This window comes from Theropithecus gelada, chromosome 15 (assembly GCF_003255815.1).
Source record: "Theropithecus gelada isolate Dixy chromosome 15, Tgel_1.0, whole genome shotgun sequence".
Taxonomy (NCBI): domain Eukaryota; kingdom Metazoa; phylum Chordata; class Mammalia; order Primates; family Cercopithecidae; genus Theropithecus; species Theropithecus gelada.
In genome coordinates, this window is record NC_037683.1 from 19,755,971 (window position 1) to 19,775,241 (window position 19,271).

Sequence of the window (19,271 nt, forward strand, 5' to 3'; positions counted from 1 at the left end):
AAAAAAAAAAAACCCAGAACTTTCTTCCAGGCATTCAGTGATCTGGATTCTGGCACAAAATGTGACTCTGGATAAGGGACTTAACCTGTCCTAGACCTACTTGTTACTACCTAACTCATAGCAATAGAAAAATAATCCCTGTACCGCTTTCTTAACAAGAGTGTTATGAGGCTCACATGAAATGATAAATGTAAAAATGCTAAGAGATCAACTCTTGGTTACTATGGAACCCATGCAAAATGAGGACTGCTTGTATTTAATGAATCTAGAAAATCATGGGCTATGTCTGAATCTAGTGTTTAGACAAATGACTAAAACTTTAAAAGAAGAAATCCCATTTTTAAAAAACTTTTATTTTTCAACAAGTCTACACATTCCTGCTATTTTGAATAACTTACCGATGATATCTTGTTGCCTTTCAAATTGAGGACTCGCAAAGATTTTAACTTCTTCCCTAACCATACTGGAATATGCTCAATTTCATTTCCTGCAAGGTTAAGCTTTTGCAGATTACACATATTTTCTATGCCTTCAATTTTGCTGGAAAGCAAAGGATAAAATAAAATTTAGTAAGTATAATTATAGAGTCTCTCATTGTATTTTTAGAATAAACAGCCTTAGCTCCATGTGAGATTATTTTTCATAATGATAATTTATCAACTCTTTTCATAAATGAGAACAAAGAAAAGTGGCTAAAGCCAAATTTACCAGAACAGCTAAACTGCCAACCTTTTATTACTATGCCAGGAATCCTATCCATCTTATTATTAGACTTTGCAACTCCATAACATAGAAAAGAAAAATTTGTCCATGGCAATCTTACCAACTACTGCGAACAATACTAGCAAACAGCCAGCAGAGAGCTGGGAAACTCAATAGCACCCTGTGCTATCTGCTACATTCCTGTCCAAAAGATGTTCTTAATTATTGCCTTAAGTCATCATAAAAAGATTAGCTATGCCAGCAGGATATGGGAGCCCATAGATGATACTGTACTTATGAATATAAGTAATTTAATCAGAACTTTTAAATAAAGCATTTATCACACATATTGATGAATTCTGACTGATGAAGCTTTTTCCCAAGTCACTTCTAGTTTATTTGTCAATTTAATTCCTTGGTCAATTTTCTATACTGCACAAATACTTCAGAGCTTCTATCTACACTAGGTAAATATTTCTAAGCTTCTCTACTTTCACTTTTATTTTGCTGAAAATATTTTCATCAGAATCAACTTTTTATACAACTTTTATAATAAGGGTTTGGTTCATTAATCATTTTTTTTCACTTCAGTTTTGTCATATCAGAACTTCTGCCATTGCTATTCATTTTCTTGGCCATTCTATTTACCAAGTCTAACTTGGGGGAAAGCATACAGATATTAATAATTTCAAGATTTGATTATTGTATCATTTTGTCTATAACAAGTTTTCTATATGCAGTTTTAGCCACTGTCAGTTTTAGTATATTTATTTCTCACAGTAATATTTATTATGAATTGGAAACAATTGAGAGCCTATTTCTTGTAGCAATGAGCAAAGAACATCAGAATCAAAACAGATTAGAACATCTTGGGGGTCAAAACGGCAAGGTTAAAACATTCTGCTTCATGTCAACATTCTTAACGCAATAAGGTAATAAAATCACAGACAATATCTGAGAAAACTCCCTGTCATAAACTAAATTAAGATATAATTTGGTGCTCAAAAATATATCTCTTTGATAATGCTAGATGTTATTCTGTACTTCAGTAATGCCAAAACATAAAGACAGTTACCTACCATATGTGAAGAGATAGACATTCATTTGATCAATGAATAAAGATAAAAAATCTTCTGTTTCTGTGTCAAAGGATTCTTTCAGTAATGTGGATAACATTAATCTACCTCTCTAACAAAGCTACCTACAATGCTACCTAAAGATTTTGTTATATAACTCACCTGATTTTGTTATAGGATAAGTTGAGTTCACGTAATTTTAACAGCTTGTCCAACTTTTCAATCTTCCCTATTAGATTATAGCTGAGATTCAGTACTTCAAGTTTAATACATTTTTCCAAATTCTCGATATACTAATTGGAAACAAATGAATAAATACTTTACACAACAGATGCCTTGACATACAGTATAATATTTACATATGTGCATCAGGGACTGTTTGATCAGTCATCAGAAAATAATATACCCTTACTGTTCTCCTGGACAATCCCTTGATGCAGCTCTCCTTGACTAGGAGTAATAACTCTACTCAAGCTACCAAACTCTCCTTGCCCTTCAGTAGACAACGACATTGTCTACATACTAAGAAGCTCAAGACTATCCAACAAGATTTCCCTCACTATCGTTCCCTCTACCTCAGTTTTGCTATACCTCTCCCTCTCATTCCCCTCTTTTCTTCCAGAAGGTAGTGCTATGGTTGTAGTTTATTTTCTGAAGATCTTGTTTGCTATAAAATCTATATAATATGTAGCTATTTAAGCATATATAAATGTTTGCTATAAATTCTATAAAATATGTGTGTATGTATATATATATGCAAACAAGGTCTTCAGAAAATAAACAGTGCTAACAAGGAAATAAAGACATCTTGTGACAGAGTGCAAGGCACCAACATGGCAGATTTTGCCAGTTTTGTTCACTACTCTAGCATTACTGCCTGGTGCTAAATACTTGTTGACTATAAGAATGAGAGTGCAACTGAGGACAGGGTGGCTAATTGTGATTGGGTGGTAACAGAAGGCATCGGCCTGGAGGACAGAATGAGACCCTGTCTCAAAAAAAAGAGAAGACCTCACTAAGTTGAGACCTTAATAACAAGAAGCCAGCTGTATGAACGTCTAGGTTGCCCAGGCTGGAGTATAATGGTGCGATCTTAGCTCACTGCAACCTCCACCTCCCGGGTTCAAGTGATTCTCCTGTCTCAGCCTTCTGGGTAGCTGGGATTACAGGCACCTGCCACTACGCCTGGCTAATTTTTGGTATTTTTAGTAGAGATGGGGTTTCACCACGTTGCCCAGGCTGGTCTCAAACTCCTGACCTCAGGTGATCTGCCCACCTCAGCCTCCAAAAGTGCCGGGATTACAGGCGTGAGCCACTGTGCCCAGCTGCTGCTTTTATTTTAACTTTTTAAAATACATCTTTCATTAAATACAACTTTTAAGTCTTTATGCATGTTAAATCTGTCAATACTTTTCCTTTGTGGTACTAGGGTTAGTATTTGCTTAGGGGGAACTTCACCACTCTAAGATTTTTAAAATATTCTCATATACTCTCTCTAATACTTTTAGAGCATTTCTGCTAGTTGGTTTTTGTTTTGCTTTGTTTTCATTTAGTTCTTCACCCTTCTGGAATTACTTTTTGTGAATAATATGTGGTAGAAATCTAAGGTTTTTTTCTTCCAATTAAAGGAATTAAGTTGTCTATTATAATGTGTTCATGTTGTATAGTTTATGAATAAAGCTGTAAACACTCTAGAGCAGAAATTAGCAAACATTTTCTGTAAAAGGCTGATATGGTTTGGCTGTGTCCCCACCCAAATCTCATCTTGAATTCCCATGTGTTGTGGGAGGGACCCAGTGGGAGGTAATTGAATCATAGGGGCAGGTCCCGTGCTGTTCTTGTGAGAGTAAGTCTGATGAGATCTGATGGTTATTATAAGGGGGAGTTTTCCTTCACAAGCTCTCTTTTTGCCTTCTGCCATCTATGTAAGATGTGACTTGCTCCTTTTTGTCTTCCACCATGTTTGTGAGGCTTCCCCAGCCACGTGGAACTGTAAGTCCAATTAAACCGCTTTCTTTTGTAAATTGCCCAGTCTTGGGTATGTCTTTATCAGCAGCATGAAAACGAACTAATACAAAGGCCAAATAGTAAATGTTTTTGGCTTTGTAGGCCATATAGTCTGTGGCAACTACTAAGCTCTGCTACTGTAGTGCAAAAACAACCATAGACAATATGTAAACAAGTAAGTGTGACTGTGTTCCAGCAAAACTTTACTTACAAAAATAGCAGGCCTGATCTAGCCTGTAAGCTGTACTTTGCCAACCCCTTCTCTACAGAGTCAATATTGTAGAGAATATTGAGTAATAGAAACCTATTAATTTGGAGATGTCATATACTTCTGATTTAGAATATTCACTGGAAACAATAAAAGGTCTGCCACAAATTAGGCAACATTAGGATAATTTTTTTTTCGCAGTTTTAAAGCACAGAAAAGTTAAAAACAGTATCTATGCTCAGAAATTATTGGTCCTACCTTAAATTTCTTGCCACCATCTTTAGAAAGAGAAAGGTTCAGAGACTTTATCAAGGCCAAATTGTCCTGTTTAGTAAGTTTTTTAATGAGGGCCTCTGTAATATATCGAACTCCTGCATGTGAATCAGCTCCTGAAATTACAGAAACAGATCATCAGCAGTAGAGGAAAGACATGAATATCAGAAAGAACAAATCGTTTTGATGTTATATAACAAAAACAAAAATTAAGCCATGCATATACCAAGAAAAGCTGGCTATTTCTAATCATAATGTTTTAATAATGTTTTACTTCATAGCATTTCATAACTATAATGAGGATGATAATGGTTATACACACTATAAATATTTGCTGTGTGCCAAACTTTGGGCTAAATGGTTTACATTTTTAAAATTTAATTTATGCAACAAACCTTTGAGATAGAAATTACTAATATCATCACTTATTTAAAAAACATCATTTGCTCAAGATCCTACAGCTAATTAAGGCACAAATCCAGAACTTGAACCCAGTCAGAGGAATATAAAACTTGCACTTTTAACTATATGAAGGTTTTTTTAGCAATATTTTCATGTTAGTTTTTAAAAATAAACTGGTAACAGTTGTTTGTTTTTTAGAAAATTCCAATCTAAAGTTCAGAAACACTGAAATTCTTAAATATCTTTTCCTTTTTTTTTATGGTGAGAAACTCTAAATTTGTTGCTCTCTTAAATAGAGAAAATCACAACATATTGTACAGAGCTAGAGTAGTCACTTGAGGGATGGCAAATCTGGTCTTATAACGTTCCTGGATATTGTTGTCAAAGACTGTTAATGCCATATTACATTTTACAAAAGTAGCCCTAAAAACAAAATCATCTCTTGGTTCTCGCCTTATGAGTCAGAAAAAATTAATCCTGTGTTGAGATCCAGGCTGTGAGTCAAAGATTCCCTAAGATTATTTATAAGTTAGTATTAAATTTATTTTGGTTCAAAATAAAATGATTTTTAAATTTAACTTGGCTTGTTCTGGGAAAGAAAATTAATATTTGATTAATATTCTAAATTTGATAATATTCTAAAATATCAATCGTATTAGAAATAACAATATGCCAACTAGCAGTAAAGATATAGCATAAACCCAATGTTGTTAATGCTTACTAATAAAACATGATTAGAGTTTAATGGCTATTATTTCACGACTTACCAAAGAATAACTTACTTTTGAAGTCAAATGCTCTACCACTAAGCTATACCCCCATCAATGCACTTTTGAGAACAGATTCCTAGACTAACAGAATGCTTTTAAGAAAAAAACAAAACACTGGTGGAACATACATGCATGCCCCATATGTGGAAATCAGTCCATTCACAGATAAGCAGTTTGCTAATGAGAAGACTGGCATAGGCCAAGTATGGATAACATTTTTTTACTGAATTAAGGCACTCCACTCTGAAGTGAAAAGATCTTCCCTCCCTTAACCAAAGAGGATGGCAAGTTTTGGTATGAGTTTTAAGACACTCTCCTACCACAAGAAACAAAGCTTCCTCTTTCTGGAAACTCCCTCTTTGAATCCACTGACATCTTTACCCTCACCCAGAAACCTCAATCCTCCCACTCTCCTTACACAGTTTCTGTTAATAGAAACAACAGATCAAATTAGTACCAGAATGTTACAGTTGGACCAAAAATGCAAGCCGAAAATTTTCCATCTCTACTTAAAGTATGTGGTCAGACCAATTCTTAGATTAAAAAGTGATACCTTTATGGTCTTGGTAGTCCAAAAGCATATTGTTTTCATCTGCAATCTCAACTTGCTCACACCACTGTCCTCCAGAATGAAAAGGTAGAGTCTCTGATCCAATCAAAGGTGAAAGTGACCTAGATCTCAGATTGGACATAGATGATGGGATAGGAGAGTGAGATGACGATGGCATCTTTGCTTTGCAGAATATTTTTTGTTGAGAACCTTTCTTCATTGCAAAAATAAAGCCAGGTGTTCATCAAAACCTGTAAGAGTTTTCAGTATATTCAACAAGATTAATTTTTAAGAGCTATCAAAACTATTATTTCTAGAAACTTCAGGTCTATAAAGTTATAAACTCAGAGGCTGTAGATACTAGGACCCATACTACTCCAAGCTGATGGAGCAGACACTATATCAAGCATCACTGATGACCTTGCCAGAGAGAAAAGAGATCTCCAGAGGGTCTAGAATTGACACATGCTCCAGCTGGAAGTGTTGTCATTCCTGTTGCTTATTGAACCAAACTAGTCCCAAGGCCCCTTTTACCCACACAAGGGGACCCTAGAATGCAGGAAGCTGGAATATTTGGCAACCAGCAGTATTTAATACTGATAAGCACTCTCTCCTTCCTCAAAGTTTCTTCCTTTGGTTTCTGGGACACCTCACTCTCCTGGTATCCTCGTGACTCCCTGGCCACTCCATGGACTCCTTTGCTGGCTTTTGTTCCTCCTTGCAGTGTAATTTAAACATCAGAACTCCTCAATGGTCCCTTCTAGTTTCTCTCTAATCTTATCTTGGACAAATTAATGCACACTCATGGTTCCCAATGCCATGTGTTTACTCTTATTTATCTATTTTTATTTTTTATTTTTTATTTTGTTGAGACGGAATCTTGCTCTTGTCGCCCAGGCTGGAGTGCAATGATGTGATCTTGGCTCACTGCAACCTCTGCCTCCCGGGTCCAAGCTATTCTTCTGCCTTGACCTCCTGAGTAGCTGGAATTCCTGGTGCCTGCCACCATGACCAGCTAATTTTTGTACTTTTAGTAGAGACAGGGTTTCGCCATGTTGGCCAAGCTGATCTCGAACTCCTGACCTCAGCTGATCTGCCTGCCTCAGCCTCCCAAATTGCTGGGATTACATATGGGCATGAGCCACCACACCCAGCCGATATTTATATCCTCAATCCAATCTTTCTCTGAGCTCCAGACTCCTATTTCCAATTGCTTACGTGATATCTCATTGGCATCCTAAACTCAGTTCAGCTTGAATTTATTATTTACCCTATTCCTCCTCTCACCCTCCTGTTCCTCTTCCAGTGTTCCCTAAACAGTGAACACTGCTCGCTGGAATAAGCCAAAAACCTGGGAGTCATTCTTGACACCTCCCTCTTCCCTTGTCCCATACTCAGCCAATCGCTAAATCTTGTTAATTCTTACTCCCAAATACCTCTCAAATTAAGTCTGCTTCTTTCCATTTTCACTCTCACGCACTCTAATCCAAGCCCTCATCAAACTACTATAACAGCTTCTAACTGATTTGGCTGCAAGCTCTCTTGCCTTACTCTTCCATCATTACATTGCAGTCAGATAGCCAGAGTGATGTCATTTTGCTTAACATTTGTCTCCATTCTGAACTGTATGCTCCACGAGAGCTTGTGTGTTTTGTTTACAGTGTCTCCCCAGTCTAGTATAGTGCCTGGTACCTAGCAGGAACTCAATATATATTTGCTGAATAAATGAACGAATAGAGTTATCTTCCAGTCATCCCTCTCCATCATCCACCAATATTGATTCTATCTCTAAAATAGTTTGAAATTCGTCTCTATCCATCTTTGCAGCTACTGCCCTAGATCCAACTTTTATCCTCTCTTGCTTTGACTATTAGATACTCTCTGAACCAGCTTCCTTCCAATTCTCCTTTGCTTTACCCTCAATCCATCCTCTACCTTTGATCCACTTATATAATAAAAACAAAAGAAATGTAATGGTTCCCAGTGCCTATGAGTCTAAATATTTTGGCACCATGCACCACAAACAGGACTCATCACAGTCTGACCCCAACTTTCTGGCCTCCCCATCACATGCCATTGCTCTAGTCATCTTTTTGTCATTACCTGAACACATCATGAGTTTTTGCTTATGAAATTCCCTTTCCTTAAAGGGAATTCTTTATAGGGAATTAAACATCCTCTTCTTTCTCTCAACCAATTAAAATGTTACTTTATTTGTGAAGACTTTCCAGAAATCTACTTTCTTCAGATAGAATGAATCCTCGCTGTTTATTACACTGAATATACCTACTGTATATCTTTTGCTTGCCCAGAATGTAACATCAACAAGTGGAGGAATAATCTCTGAATTCCCAGCAGCTCCATGGTATAAGTCATGAATACATCTAACACCTTATAACTAGAAATCACCCGGTTTAAAAACCATACTTTCAACAGTGTACTCTTTCATGCATGTGCTCTTTCTCTGTATGCATATTTTTTATTGGAATGTATCATACATAAAGTACATAAATCATAAGTGTATATAGCTTCATGAATTTCTATACAGTGAACACAAGCTATGTAATCGACATCCAGGTAAAGAAACAGAATATTTCCAGAATCCCAGAAGTCCTCTCATGCCCCCTTCCAGTCACTAACTCCCACACATGGGTAATCACTATCCTGACTTCCAACACCAGAGATTTTTGAACTATTTTTGAACTTTAGAGAAATGAAACCATAAAATATCTTTTAAATCTGCCTTTTTGTTAAATATTGTTTCTGTAATTCATTCATATTTGTCTTATGCTATATGAAAAACATCTGATCACTTCAAATTTCAGTGTCTACTATTCTTATCTACAAAATCAATTTTATTGAAGTATAAGTCTTCCAGAAGGAACTAAAGCATTTGTTAATGAAAGAGACCTTGGTCAAATTCCTTTAAATGTTTTCACATATATATGAAAGAAAGGTAAAGTTCACGACCATTAAGGCTCAGAATGGTTTAGCACTATGACTTGATTAGTCCTTAAAAATGACATCCTCATCCGGGTGTGGTGGCTCATGCCTATAATCCCAGCACTTTGAGAGGCCGAGGCGGGCAGATCACGAGGTCAGAAGATCGGGACCATCCTGGCTAACATGGTGAAACCCCGTCTCTACTAAAAATACAAAACATTAGCCAGGCATGGTGGCAGGCGCCTGTAGTCCCAGCTACTTAGGAGGCTGAGGCAGGAGAATGGCATGAACCCGGAAGGCGGAGCTTGCAGTGAGCTGAGATCGTGCCACTGCACTCCAGCCTGGGCAACAGAGCGAGACTCCGACTCACAAAAAAAAAAAAAAAAAAAAAAATGACATCCTCTTCTGTTCTAGGCATACAGTGTGCTGTGCCTACAGTGTGCTGTACGCTGTAGAACACAGCCTAGCAAATGGTAAATAATTAACATTTATTGAATGAATTAGTCATAAAGAACATAAAATGTAAAATGTACTATTTAGTATCTCAACAAAAAGATGCCTGCATGAGCAATACTAGTCCTCAATATCAATCGTCCTAAATTTGCAAGGTTAGTGTATGTAAAAAAGATTTTCATGATACACAGTTGTTCTTATTAAGTAAGTTTAGTCTAAAAACAGTACAAAAATTATAAACTTGACAAACTTTTGGACAAAAAAAATCTTATAAGATGTATAGATCTTGAGCAAGGCTATATTAATAATGATGCTATCTTTGCTTAGTACCTTAATTTCCCCTATAGTCACTGCTGAAAATGTGAAAATGGAAATTATTTTTTAGAAAAAAATTTAATGAAATAAGATATTAGCTTAAAGTAGTTTTTAATCCAAGAATTGAGTAGCTCAAGTGTTAATGCTATATAAATTGGTGTTAGAAAGGGATAGTGGAATGATGTGTAAACATCTTCATATACGTGATATTGTAAAATATCACACATATGATATCATGCATCACATAACAATGTTTTGGTCAACAATGGACCACATACATGACAGTAGTCCCATAAGATTATAATAAAGCTGAAAAATTCCTATAACTTAGTAATATCATAGATGTCATAATGTCATAGTGCTACACATTACTCACATGTTTGTAGCGATGCTGATATAAACAAACCTACTATGCTACAAGGTGTACACAAGTCTGGCACATACAATTATGTAGAGTACATAGTACTTGGTAATAAATGTCCGTATTACTGGCTTATGTATTTACTACACCATACTTTTTATTGTTAGAGTGTACTCATTCTATTTATTTAAAAAAAAAAAAAGTTAACTATAAAACAGACTCAGGCAGGTAGGTCCTTCAGGAGGTATTCCAGAACATAATATTGTTATCATAAGAGATGATAGCTCCATGCATGTTATTGCCCCTGAAGACCCTGAAGATCAGTGGAACAAGATATGAAAGGCAGTCACACTGATTATCCTGACCCTTACAGGCCTAGGCTAATGTGTGTGTTTGTGTCTCAGTTTTTAAAAAACCATTTAAAAACTAAGAGTTTTTAAAATAGAAAAAAGCTTATGGAATAAGGTTATAAAGAAATTAATTTTGTACAACCGTACAATGTGTTTATGTTTTAAGCTAAGTTTTATTACAAAAGAGTCAAAACGTTTTTAAAAAGTTTAAAGTTTATAAAGTAAAAACATTACAGCAAGCTAAGGCTAATTTACTATTGAAGAGAGAAAAAACGTTTAATAAATTTAGTGTAGCCTAAGTGTACAGTGTTTATAATAAAGTCTACAATAGTGTACAGTAATGTCCTGCATCTTCACATTCACTCACCAACTAACTGGGAAAGAAACTTCCAGTCCTGTAAGCTCCAATCATGTGGTAAGGGCTCTATACAGGTATACTTTTTTACATTTTATACCATATTTTTATTGTACCTTTTCTTTTTTTTTTTTTTTTCTGAGAGGGAGTCTCCCTCTGTCACCCAGGCTGGTATGCAGTGGCATGATCTCGGCTCACTGAAACCTCTGCCTCCCGGGTTCAAGCGATTCTCCCACCTCAGCCTCCTGAGTAGCTGGGACTACAGGCGCATGCCACTACACCTGGCTAATTTTGGTATTTTTAGTAGAGACAGGGTTTCACCATATTAGCCAGGCTGGTCTCGAACTCCTGACCTTGTGATCCACGTGTCTTGGCCTCCCAAAGTGCTGAGATTACAAGTGTGAGCCACCCACCCAGTCCCTTTTCTATGTTTAGATGCACAAATATTTACCATTGTGCTACAACTGCCTGAAGTATTCAGTACAGTAACATGCGGTACGGGTCTGTAGCCTAGCAGCAAGAGGCTATCCCTATACCATCTTGGTTTGTGTAAGTACATTCTATGATGTTTGCACAATGATGAAATTGTCTAACAACGCATTTTACAGAGCAAATTCTGTCATTAAGGGACACATGACTGTATGTTAAATTAAACTAAATTTTGCCTGCAAGTGCCTCTGTACTTTAAGTCTCTACATAATGAACTGCAACATAACTTAAAAGGTAAACTAACTGAAAGCCTAACTTAGTATGTTTTTGTAACAAATAGCTGACTCTCAGCTAATCACAGCAGCTGAGCTTCAGTCAATCACAGGCAGTCAAGTGATTGTACCATGTTCAAATAAGGTAAACACAGAGCTGTAACCAATCAAGCTGTTTCTGTACCTCACTTCCCTTTTCTATCCATAAATGCTGCCTGCCTACATTGCAGAACAGACCTCTCTGAATTTCTTCTGGTTCTGAGGGCTGCCCAATTTGTGAACTATTCTTTGTTCAATTAAACTGTTAAATTTAATTTGTTGATAATTTCTCTTTTAACCTGTATATTTGATGCTCCTCCTGTTTCCTATCACATAGCTCTTAAAACCTTTGGGATCTCCACAGTGATAAGAGTGTCTTTCGTATACTGATAACATGACTGGTGACACCTGGATAGCTTTGGGATGGGGGCCAGTCACCAGAAAGACTAAGGCATGTTTAGAAGGTTGGGACTTTGAGCCCAACCCCACAATCTTTAAGGAGGGGAGAGCAGCTAAAATTTGAAAACCAGTAGCCAATGATATGAGCAATCATGCCTACATAAGTAAGCCTCCATAAAACCCCAAAAGGACAGGGTCCAGAGAACTTCCAGATAGCTGAACATGTGGAGGTGTCTGGAGGAAGGCACGCTGGCAAGAGCATGAAACTTCATACCCCTTTCCACATACCTTGCCCTATGTAACTCTTTCTCTGGCTGTTTGTATATTTTGTAATATCCTTTATAATAAATGGGAAAATGTAAGTTCTGTGAGCCACTCCAGCAAATTAATTGAACCCAAGGAGGGGGCAGTGGGAGTCCCAATTTATAGCTCAGTAGTCAGAAGTATAGGTGGCAATCTACTACTTGTAATGGGCATCTGAAGTTAGTGGCACTCTTGTGGGACTGAGTCCTTAACCTGTGGGATCTGATGCTATCTCCAGGCAAACAGTGTCAGAATTGAACTGAGTAAGAGGACACTCAGTTGGTGTCCACTGAAGAAGTTCTGATGTATGGGGCAACAACCCTTACACGCCTGGTGTCAGAAGTATTGTACTGTGTGGTACGGCAGTAGGAAAAACATTCTGAGTTTTTCATATCTCTATTAAAAGATAATATACCTTCACAAGCATATGGGTATACATAAGCTGTGATTATACAGAAACTTCCCGCAAACTCCCAGCTTTCTGTGTAACAGCTGGCCATAAAGAAATTAAGACCCTCATTCCACAGGGGTCCTACCCAATACCCAGGAGGAAGGAATGCTGCACAGAGAGGTCAAGAGAAATCTGGAGAGGCAGGCCTTGCTGAATTTCCTCACTCAGTCTGTTAGCGTTAGATCATACCCATTTTGTCCAATCCTATTTCTATACAGCTGTCCATACTTCATTGATCCTAAACATAAAAATGGATAATTTTTTCTGCATTTTTGGGTCTTCATTCTGAAGGTTCCTATGACACACAAAGCTTTGATCGAATAAATTTGCTATGCTTTTCTCTTGTTAACCTGTCTTTGTTACCGGAGTGTTGGCCATGACCTTTATGATGGGACAGAAAGGTATCACTCCCTTTCCTCCCCTACAGAACTTATATACAGTATATAAAGGAGAGATTACACTAATATAATCTATTAATATATTCAATTTTTGGAATTCCTCTTTGGATTCTGCTTTCAAATTAATTTGTAAGTCTCACAAGAAAATCGGGCCCATCACTTCAGGTACATTTTGTTTTTATTTTCCCAGTTTGATCGCTAACCTTACTCAGTAAACTTGACTCCATTTAAAGTTTGTCTACTTCCAAAAATTTAATGAAAAGATGATGATTGAAGTTAATTCTAAAGAATATCATACTAGTGGCTAACATTTACTGAGGGCTTACCATGTACCAAATATTGTGATATTTCGTCAGGCACAGTGTGTATACTTGCAGTCCCAGTTGCTCCAGAGGATGAGGCAGGAGGATTGCTTGATCCCAGGAGCTCCAGGCTACAATGTGCTATGATCAACCTTGTGACTGGCCACTGCACCCCAGCCTGGGCAGCATAGGGAGTCTCTGTCTCTAAAAAACAAACAGACAAACATATGTTGTGATAAGCTCTTTATGTGTATCATCACATTGAAAGAATTGAATATAACAACTCTATAAGTGTTATTTCCCATTTTACAGATGAAGATCTTAAATAATTTGTCCAAAGTTCCTTAACTAATTGGTTTGGCTAAAACTTGAAACCTGATCTAATTCAAAACCCATGTTTTTAACAACCATATCATATAGCTATCTGAGTTTCCTGGAGTCTAGATTATGTTTGCTTTGTTCTCTATGGCCTAGCATGATGCCATAGGCGGCAGGTGCCTGTAATCCCAGCTACTTGGGAGGCTGAGGCACAAAAATCACTTGAACTGGGGAGGTGGAGGTTGCAGTGAGCCAAGATCGTGTCACTGCACTCCAGCCTGGGCCACAGAGTGAGACTCTGTCTCAAAAAAACAAAACAAAAAAAATCCTGAAGGTAACCCAGAAAATTTTATACAAAGAAAGGATCTCTGATACCATGATCTGGTCTCTCAAGGTGAATAGTCTGAAGGGAATAAAAACCTGTCACACTTTTTGCTTTTAAAAAGTTAATTATTATTTCACATACATTACAATATAGCCAAATGTCCCATGCCAATAGCCTCATTCACTACAGGTTAAGCACTCCAAATCTGAAAATCTGAAATATTTAAATATAAATATAAAAAATATAAGTATAATGCAAATATTCCAAAATCTGAAAAAATCCAAAATCCAAGACACTTTTGGTAGCAAGCATTTTGGATAAAAGATAATCAATCTGTACTTTATTTTAATTTTTTTGGAGACAGGGTTTCACTATGTTGTCCAGGCTGATCTCGAACTCCTGATCTCAAGCAATCCTCCCACCTCTGCCTCCCAAAGTGTTAGGATTACAGACGTGAGCTACCACACCTGGCCTTCAACCTGTTCTTTAAACTGTGAACTTAAATGTATCTGTACTTTTTGCTTCATTTTCTCATATTAAACTATATATATGGATCAGAAAAACTCCCCCAAGTCACATTAACTGCTATTTATGCCATTTCCACAAGGCTTTTGGTCCAAATTTCAAGCGTGGTAAACAATTTCTGTGCCTTATAACACAATTTTGCCATGGAAAAAAGTCTTTTAGTAATTTTAATATTATGAAATACATACTTAGTCTTAAGTCTCTTTTGCTGTCATAAGTGTCTTTTTGTATGCTAATGAGTTGACCGATGGCTAGCCACCTCTAGGCAGCTTCAGGATCATGGCTGGTCACTAGAAAGAGGGAGGGGAGAGGGGCTAAAGGTTGAGTTGATCACCAATGGCCAGTGATGTAATCAATCAGGCCTACATAATGAAGCCTCCGTAAAAATTTAAAAGACTGGGTTTGGGGAGCATCCAGATAGCTGGACACGGAGGGGGTCCTGGAGGGGAATCCACCCAGAGAGGGCGTGGAAGCTCTACGCACCTTTCCACCTGCCTTACACTATGCATCTTTTCATCTATATCCTTTGTAATACCTTTTATAACAAACCAGTATATGTAAGTAAGTGCTTCCTGAGTTCTGTGAACTGCTCTAGCAAATTAATCAAACCCAAGGAAGGAGTTGTGGGAACTCTCATTTATAGCTGGTCAGTCAGAAGCACAGGTAAAACTGAGGCCTACCGTTGGCATCAAAACTTGGGGGCAGTCTTGTGAGCCAGCCTTCAACCTGAGGGATGTGACACTGTCTCCAGGTAGACAGTGTCAGAATTGAACTGAACTAGAGGACAGCCCTGTGGTGCCCACCACTGCAGAACTGACTGCTTGCTTAATGTGTGGGGGAAAATCCTACAGGATCATGTTGTGAGCGTATAATGGGAGAAATTGAGTTTGTTTAATCTGTAGTCTCAGTAATACTATTTTTTTCTTTTTTTGAGACAGAGTCTCACTCGGTTGCCCAGGCTGGAGTGCAGTGGTGTGATCTCGGATCACTGTAACCTCTGCCTCCCAGGTTCAAGTGATTCTCCCACCTCAACCTACCGAGTAAATGGGATTACAGGTGTATGGCACCATGCCTGGCTAATGTTTTTATTTTTAGTAGAGATGAGGTTTCACCATGTTGGCCAGGCTGGTCTCAAACTCCCGACCTCAGATGATCCACCCACCTCGGCCTCCAAAAGTGCTGGGATTACAGCCACCACACCCAGTCCTCAGTAATACTATTGATGTTGCTAAACTGCACTGGCATTCTCCTTCTAAATAAGAATACTCTAAAATTTGAGAAAAGCTAAGAGGCATGTGCTTAGGTAAAATCTTATTCCTAATTAAATGGATTAATAGACGACATTTATTATAGTATATATAGTATGTAGTTGGGGGTTTTTTCCCCCTTAGGCAAGGTCTTTCTCTGTCGACTGGGCTGGAGTATAGGGACATGCTCACGGCTCACAGCAACCTTGCCCTCCTGAGCTCAAGTGATCCTCCTACCTCAGCCTCCTGAGTAGCTGGGACTATAGCAGCATACGACCATGTTCAGCTAATTTTTTATTTTTTGTAGAGATAGGGTCTCACTATAGTTCCCAGGTTGGTCTTGAACTCCTGGGCTCAATTGATCTTCCCGCCTCAGCCTCTCAAAGTGCTGGGATTACAGGTGTGAGCCACTGTGCCCAGCCTGTAGTTTTTACATCCTAATGACCAAGACCCCTTAGGTCTCACCAGACTATCATGAGGTCTTTTATTACCTCTCCTGATTAGTAAAAGTCAGGCTTACTCATTCATAGACTTAAACCCTTGCTTGCCACAACTTCTGTAAAGTTTTAACATTGAAACAAGATATATGTAATCGGTCTCAGAGAATAGCTAACTCAGTGAAGTGGGCTTATGGGTTTACAGTGTTTGAGAATGGCTGGCATTATTTCATAGGCTACTGCCTGGAGGTTAAAATGCTGAATTATAATTTTAAGGGAGAGATGAGGATGTAGTTTGATCCTAGGATGTTGTCTGCAATCACATGAACAAAGACCAAGCAAGCAATGGAAAAAATGAAGACGGCTGAGAGGTAGGCTAGGGCGAGTGAAGGAGCAGGATAAAGAGAAAAAAAAAAAGCAAATAAAGTTCAGAGCTACAGTTGTATTTTAAAGGTTGTCTGCAGAGCAAGAGAAAGCCATTGGAATGACATGATAATCAGAATCTACGTCCAGGCAACAAAACATTACCCGTCCTGCCACCTATAAACCCAGATACTTGCTCTGATCTAACAAGTCAGTCCATCACAGCTTAGTAGAGACTGCAAACTCCACCTCCATCCAGCCTTTCCTAACTTTCCTAACTTCCCATCTTCTCTGATCTCCAAATAAGGCAGACTTCCTTCTGTCTCTCTACAGACTCCCTAATATGCAAATACCCATCCCCATTTCTTAACCCCCATATCCCTCTCCTTAGGCCTTTAATTGGATTTCAGTACTTTCCCTCCAAGTCTACTTTATCCCATACCCTCTGACCTACTGAAATACTTTCCTTCCTTAACCTTCTCCTCCTTTCAAATATCCTGATTCCTATTCCTCTGCAAAGTCTCCAATCATTTTTCTTTCCAAAGCCAATTCCCGCATTCTGTGCTGTCCACCTCTGCCTCCCACTCTTCTTTATCCCATTCTGACTGCCAATTTGCCCACAAATTCTATCCCAGTTCCCCAACACAGTAATAGTCTCCCTCACTTCTCTATGGTTCTTTCCTGTGCCCAGACTCAGCCTTTCTCTATCCATCCAGACTTCCCAAGCTGCTCATCTCTCTTCATCCCAGAAAATACCCTGACATCCTAATGCATTCCAATATGCTGACCTCCAATTACTCCCCTCCCTAAACAAAATACTCAAACCTCCACCCATTCCTCTTTATCGCAACCCAACTGCCTGCCTATTTGCCCTTCCGTCCTAATACTCTGGCCCCCGTGTCCTTTTCCACCTATTAAAAGCCTGAATCCCCCTCTCCCATCTCTCTTCTGCTCAGATAAAAAGCCTGAATCCCCTTCTCCCATCTCTCTTCTGCTCAGATACCCTAAAACTCAAGCTTCCCATCTCTTTCCATTAATTATTCAATTTTATTGAGCAACTTTTATGTAGGAAGAACCATGCTAGGATCTAAGCTCAAGATGTATAAGATTTTGTCTCCCAATTACCCATGATCTCTGCACCAAGCAGTCTCCTTCATAGCATTTTAAAACAGTTATTTGTGAAACTACTTGATTGTTGCCTGTTTCTCCTTCTAGACTATAAGCTACAAGAGAGCAGAGGTCTCGTCTGTTGTTCTATAGACAATAAATATTTGTTGACTGAAGGACTGTACTAAACACTCTAGACAATACCAAATTTAAATCCTCAAAGATTTAGCTGTATAGGATCAGAATTACTAACCTCATTTACAAGTGGCAATGTATCTGAACAATTAAAAGCCTGGATTCTGGAACGAAACAGCCTGAGTTCACATTCTGACTTTCCACTTACTGTGTGACTTTAGGCAAATTACTTAACCTCTCTGGTCCTCAGTGCTATCACTTTTTAAGTGGGAATGATAACCTCATACAAGTTATTTTAAATTCTAAATGAGGTTAATACGTGCAAAGTGCTTAAAACTGGATCTGACAAATAGTGAACACCCAAACGTGATTCGCAATTATTTGGACAATGAGGAAACATGATCAGGAAGGCTCAGACACATGCCAAGGTTCACAGACGCGGTTAAGTTACACAAGGTGGCAGAATTGAGGTTTGAGCCCAAGTTTGCCTGGCTTCAAAATTCACTAGTCCCTTAACGAATATAACGGAAGTGTTTGCTCTTCCCCTCCTTTTAGCATTTCGTCCCCACATCCTGTCATCCTTCTCCACGCACTGTAGTCCGTCCGATACCGTGACAACCCGTCAGGACGCCCAAACTGTCCTTTCTCCCGTTCACTCCCCACAGACAGCTGGCACATCCCAGCTCTCCCCTCAGCTCAGGTAGCAGGACGCACAACCTTCTGGGCGCCGCACCCTAACTTCCACACCTCCCCACGCTCTGGTTCTTCATCCCCAGTCGCCCCCGCCGTCCTCACCTCTTCCCATCCAAACCTCCCTCTTTCATCCACCGCCCCACGCCCGTTCCGGGCCCTCCCCTCTTTCCCGTCCAATCCCAATTCCCAGACATGCGCCCCCGCCCGGAATCCATCCCAAGCCGGCCCACCCCACGCCCGGTTCCGGCCTTCCCGCCTTTGCCTCCGGCTCCCACCGCTCGGGTTGGACGCCGGGGAACGGGCTCGACCAGGTCTGACGCTCACTGCCTAGGAGCCAAGCCGAGCAGTCCCGCAGGCTGAGGCGGAGCGGAAGACGCTGGGGCTCTTTCCTCAGGCGCGCAGCGGCGCGACGGCCATTTTGTTGTGTTGTGCCGGTTGCCGAGGGGCCCCGCGCGCGTGGGCGGGGCCTGTCTCCGCCACGCCCCTCTCCTTCTCCGGGGCTTTTGGGAGGGACGCGGAGGCGTTTCCCGCCGCCTTCGCTGCCAGCGCGCTAGGGTGCTGGGGAGGCTTGGGCGCTGGGGAGTCTTGGGCGCGAGGCTTCCGGCCGCGCGGGGCCGGCGGGATTTGCTGCCTTCGCCTTCGGATTGCGTTGCAGGTGAAGTTACGGGTGCAGAGTCAGGGAAAGCCGAGGTTTCTTGCGGCAGTCGGCCGCAGTGCAGTGGCCTTCGCTGAGACAAAGCTGCAGCCGCCACCCTCTGAAACA

The 19,271-nt window shown here is 39.5% G+C and overlaps 1 protein-coding gene across 1 annotated transcript in view; it reads right to left on the reverse strand.

Moving 5' to 3' along the window:
- The window catches only part of CNTRL (centriolin), a 96,026-nt gene extending 77,090 nt beyond the window's left edge, over positions 1-18,936 (reverse strand). Inside the window, exons 1-6 of the mRNA XM_025358788.1 lie at positions 18,833-18,936; positions 13,390-13,562; positions 5,992-6,239; positions 4,252-4,382; positions 1,941-2,071; positions 399-540 (exon numbers count right to left, since the gene is read on the reverse strand). Of these exons, the coding sequence (XP_025214573.1) occupies positions 399-540; positions 1,941-2,071; positions 4,252-4,382; positions 5,992-6,208 (621 nt within the window). The 5' untranslated portion in view covers positions 6,209-6,239; positions 13,390-13,562; positions 18,833-18,936. The remainder of the gene's footprint in view (positions 1-398; positions 541-1,940; positions 2,072-4,251; positions 4,383-5,991; positions 6,240-13,389; positions 13,563-18,832) is intronic.
- Between the last annotated feature and the right edge of the window lie 335 nt (positions 18,937-19,271).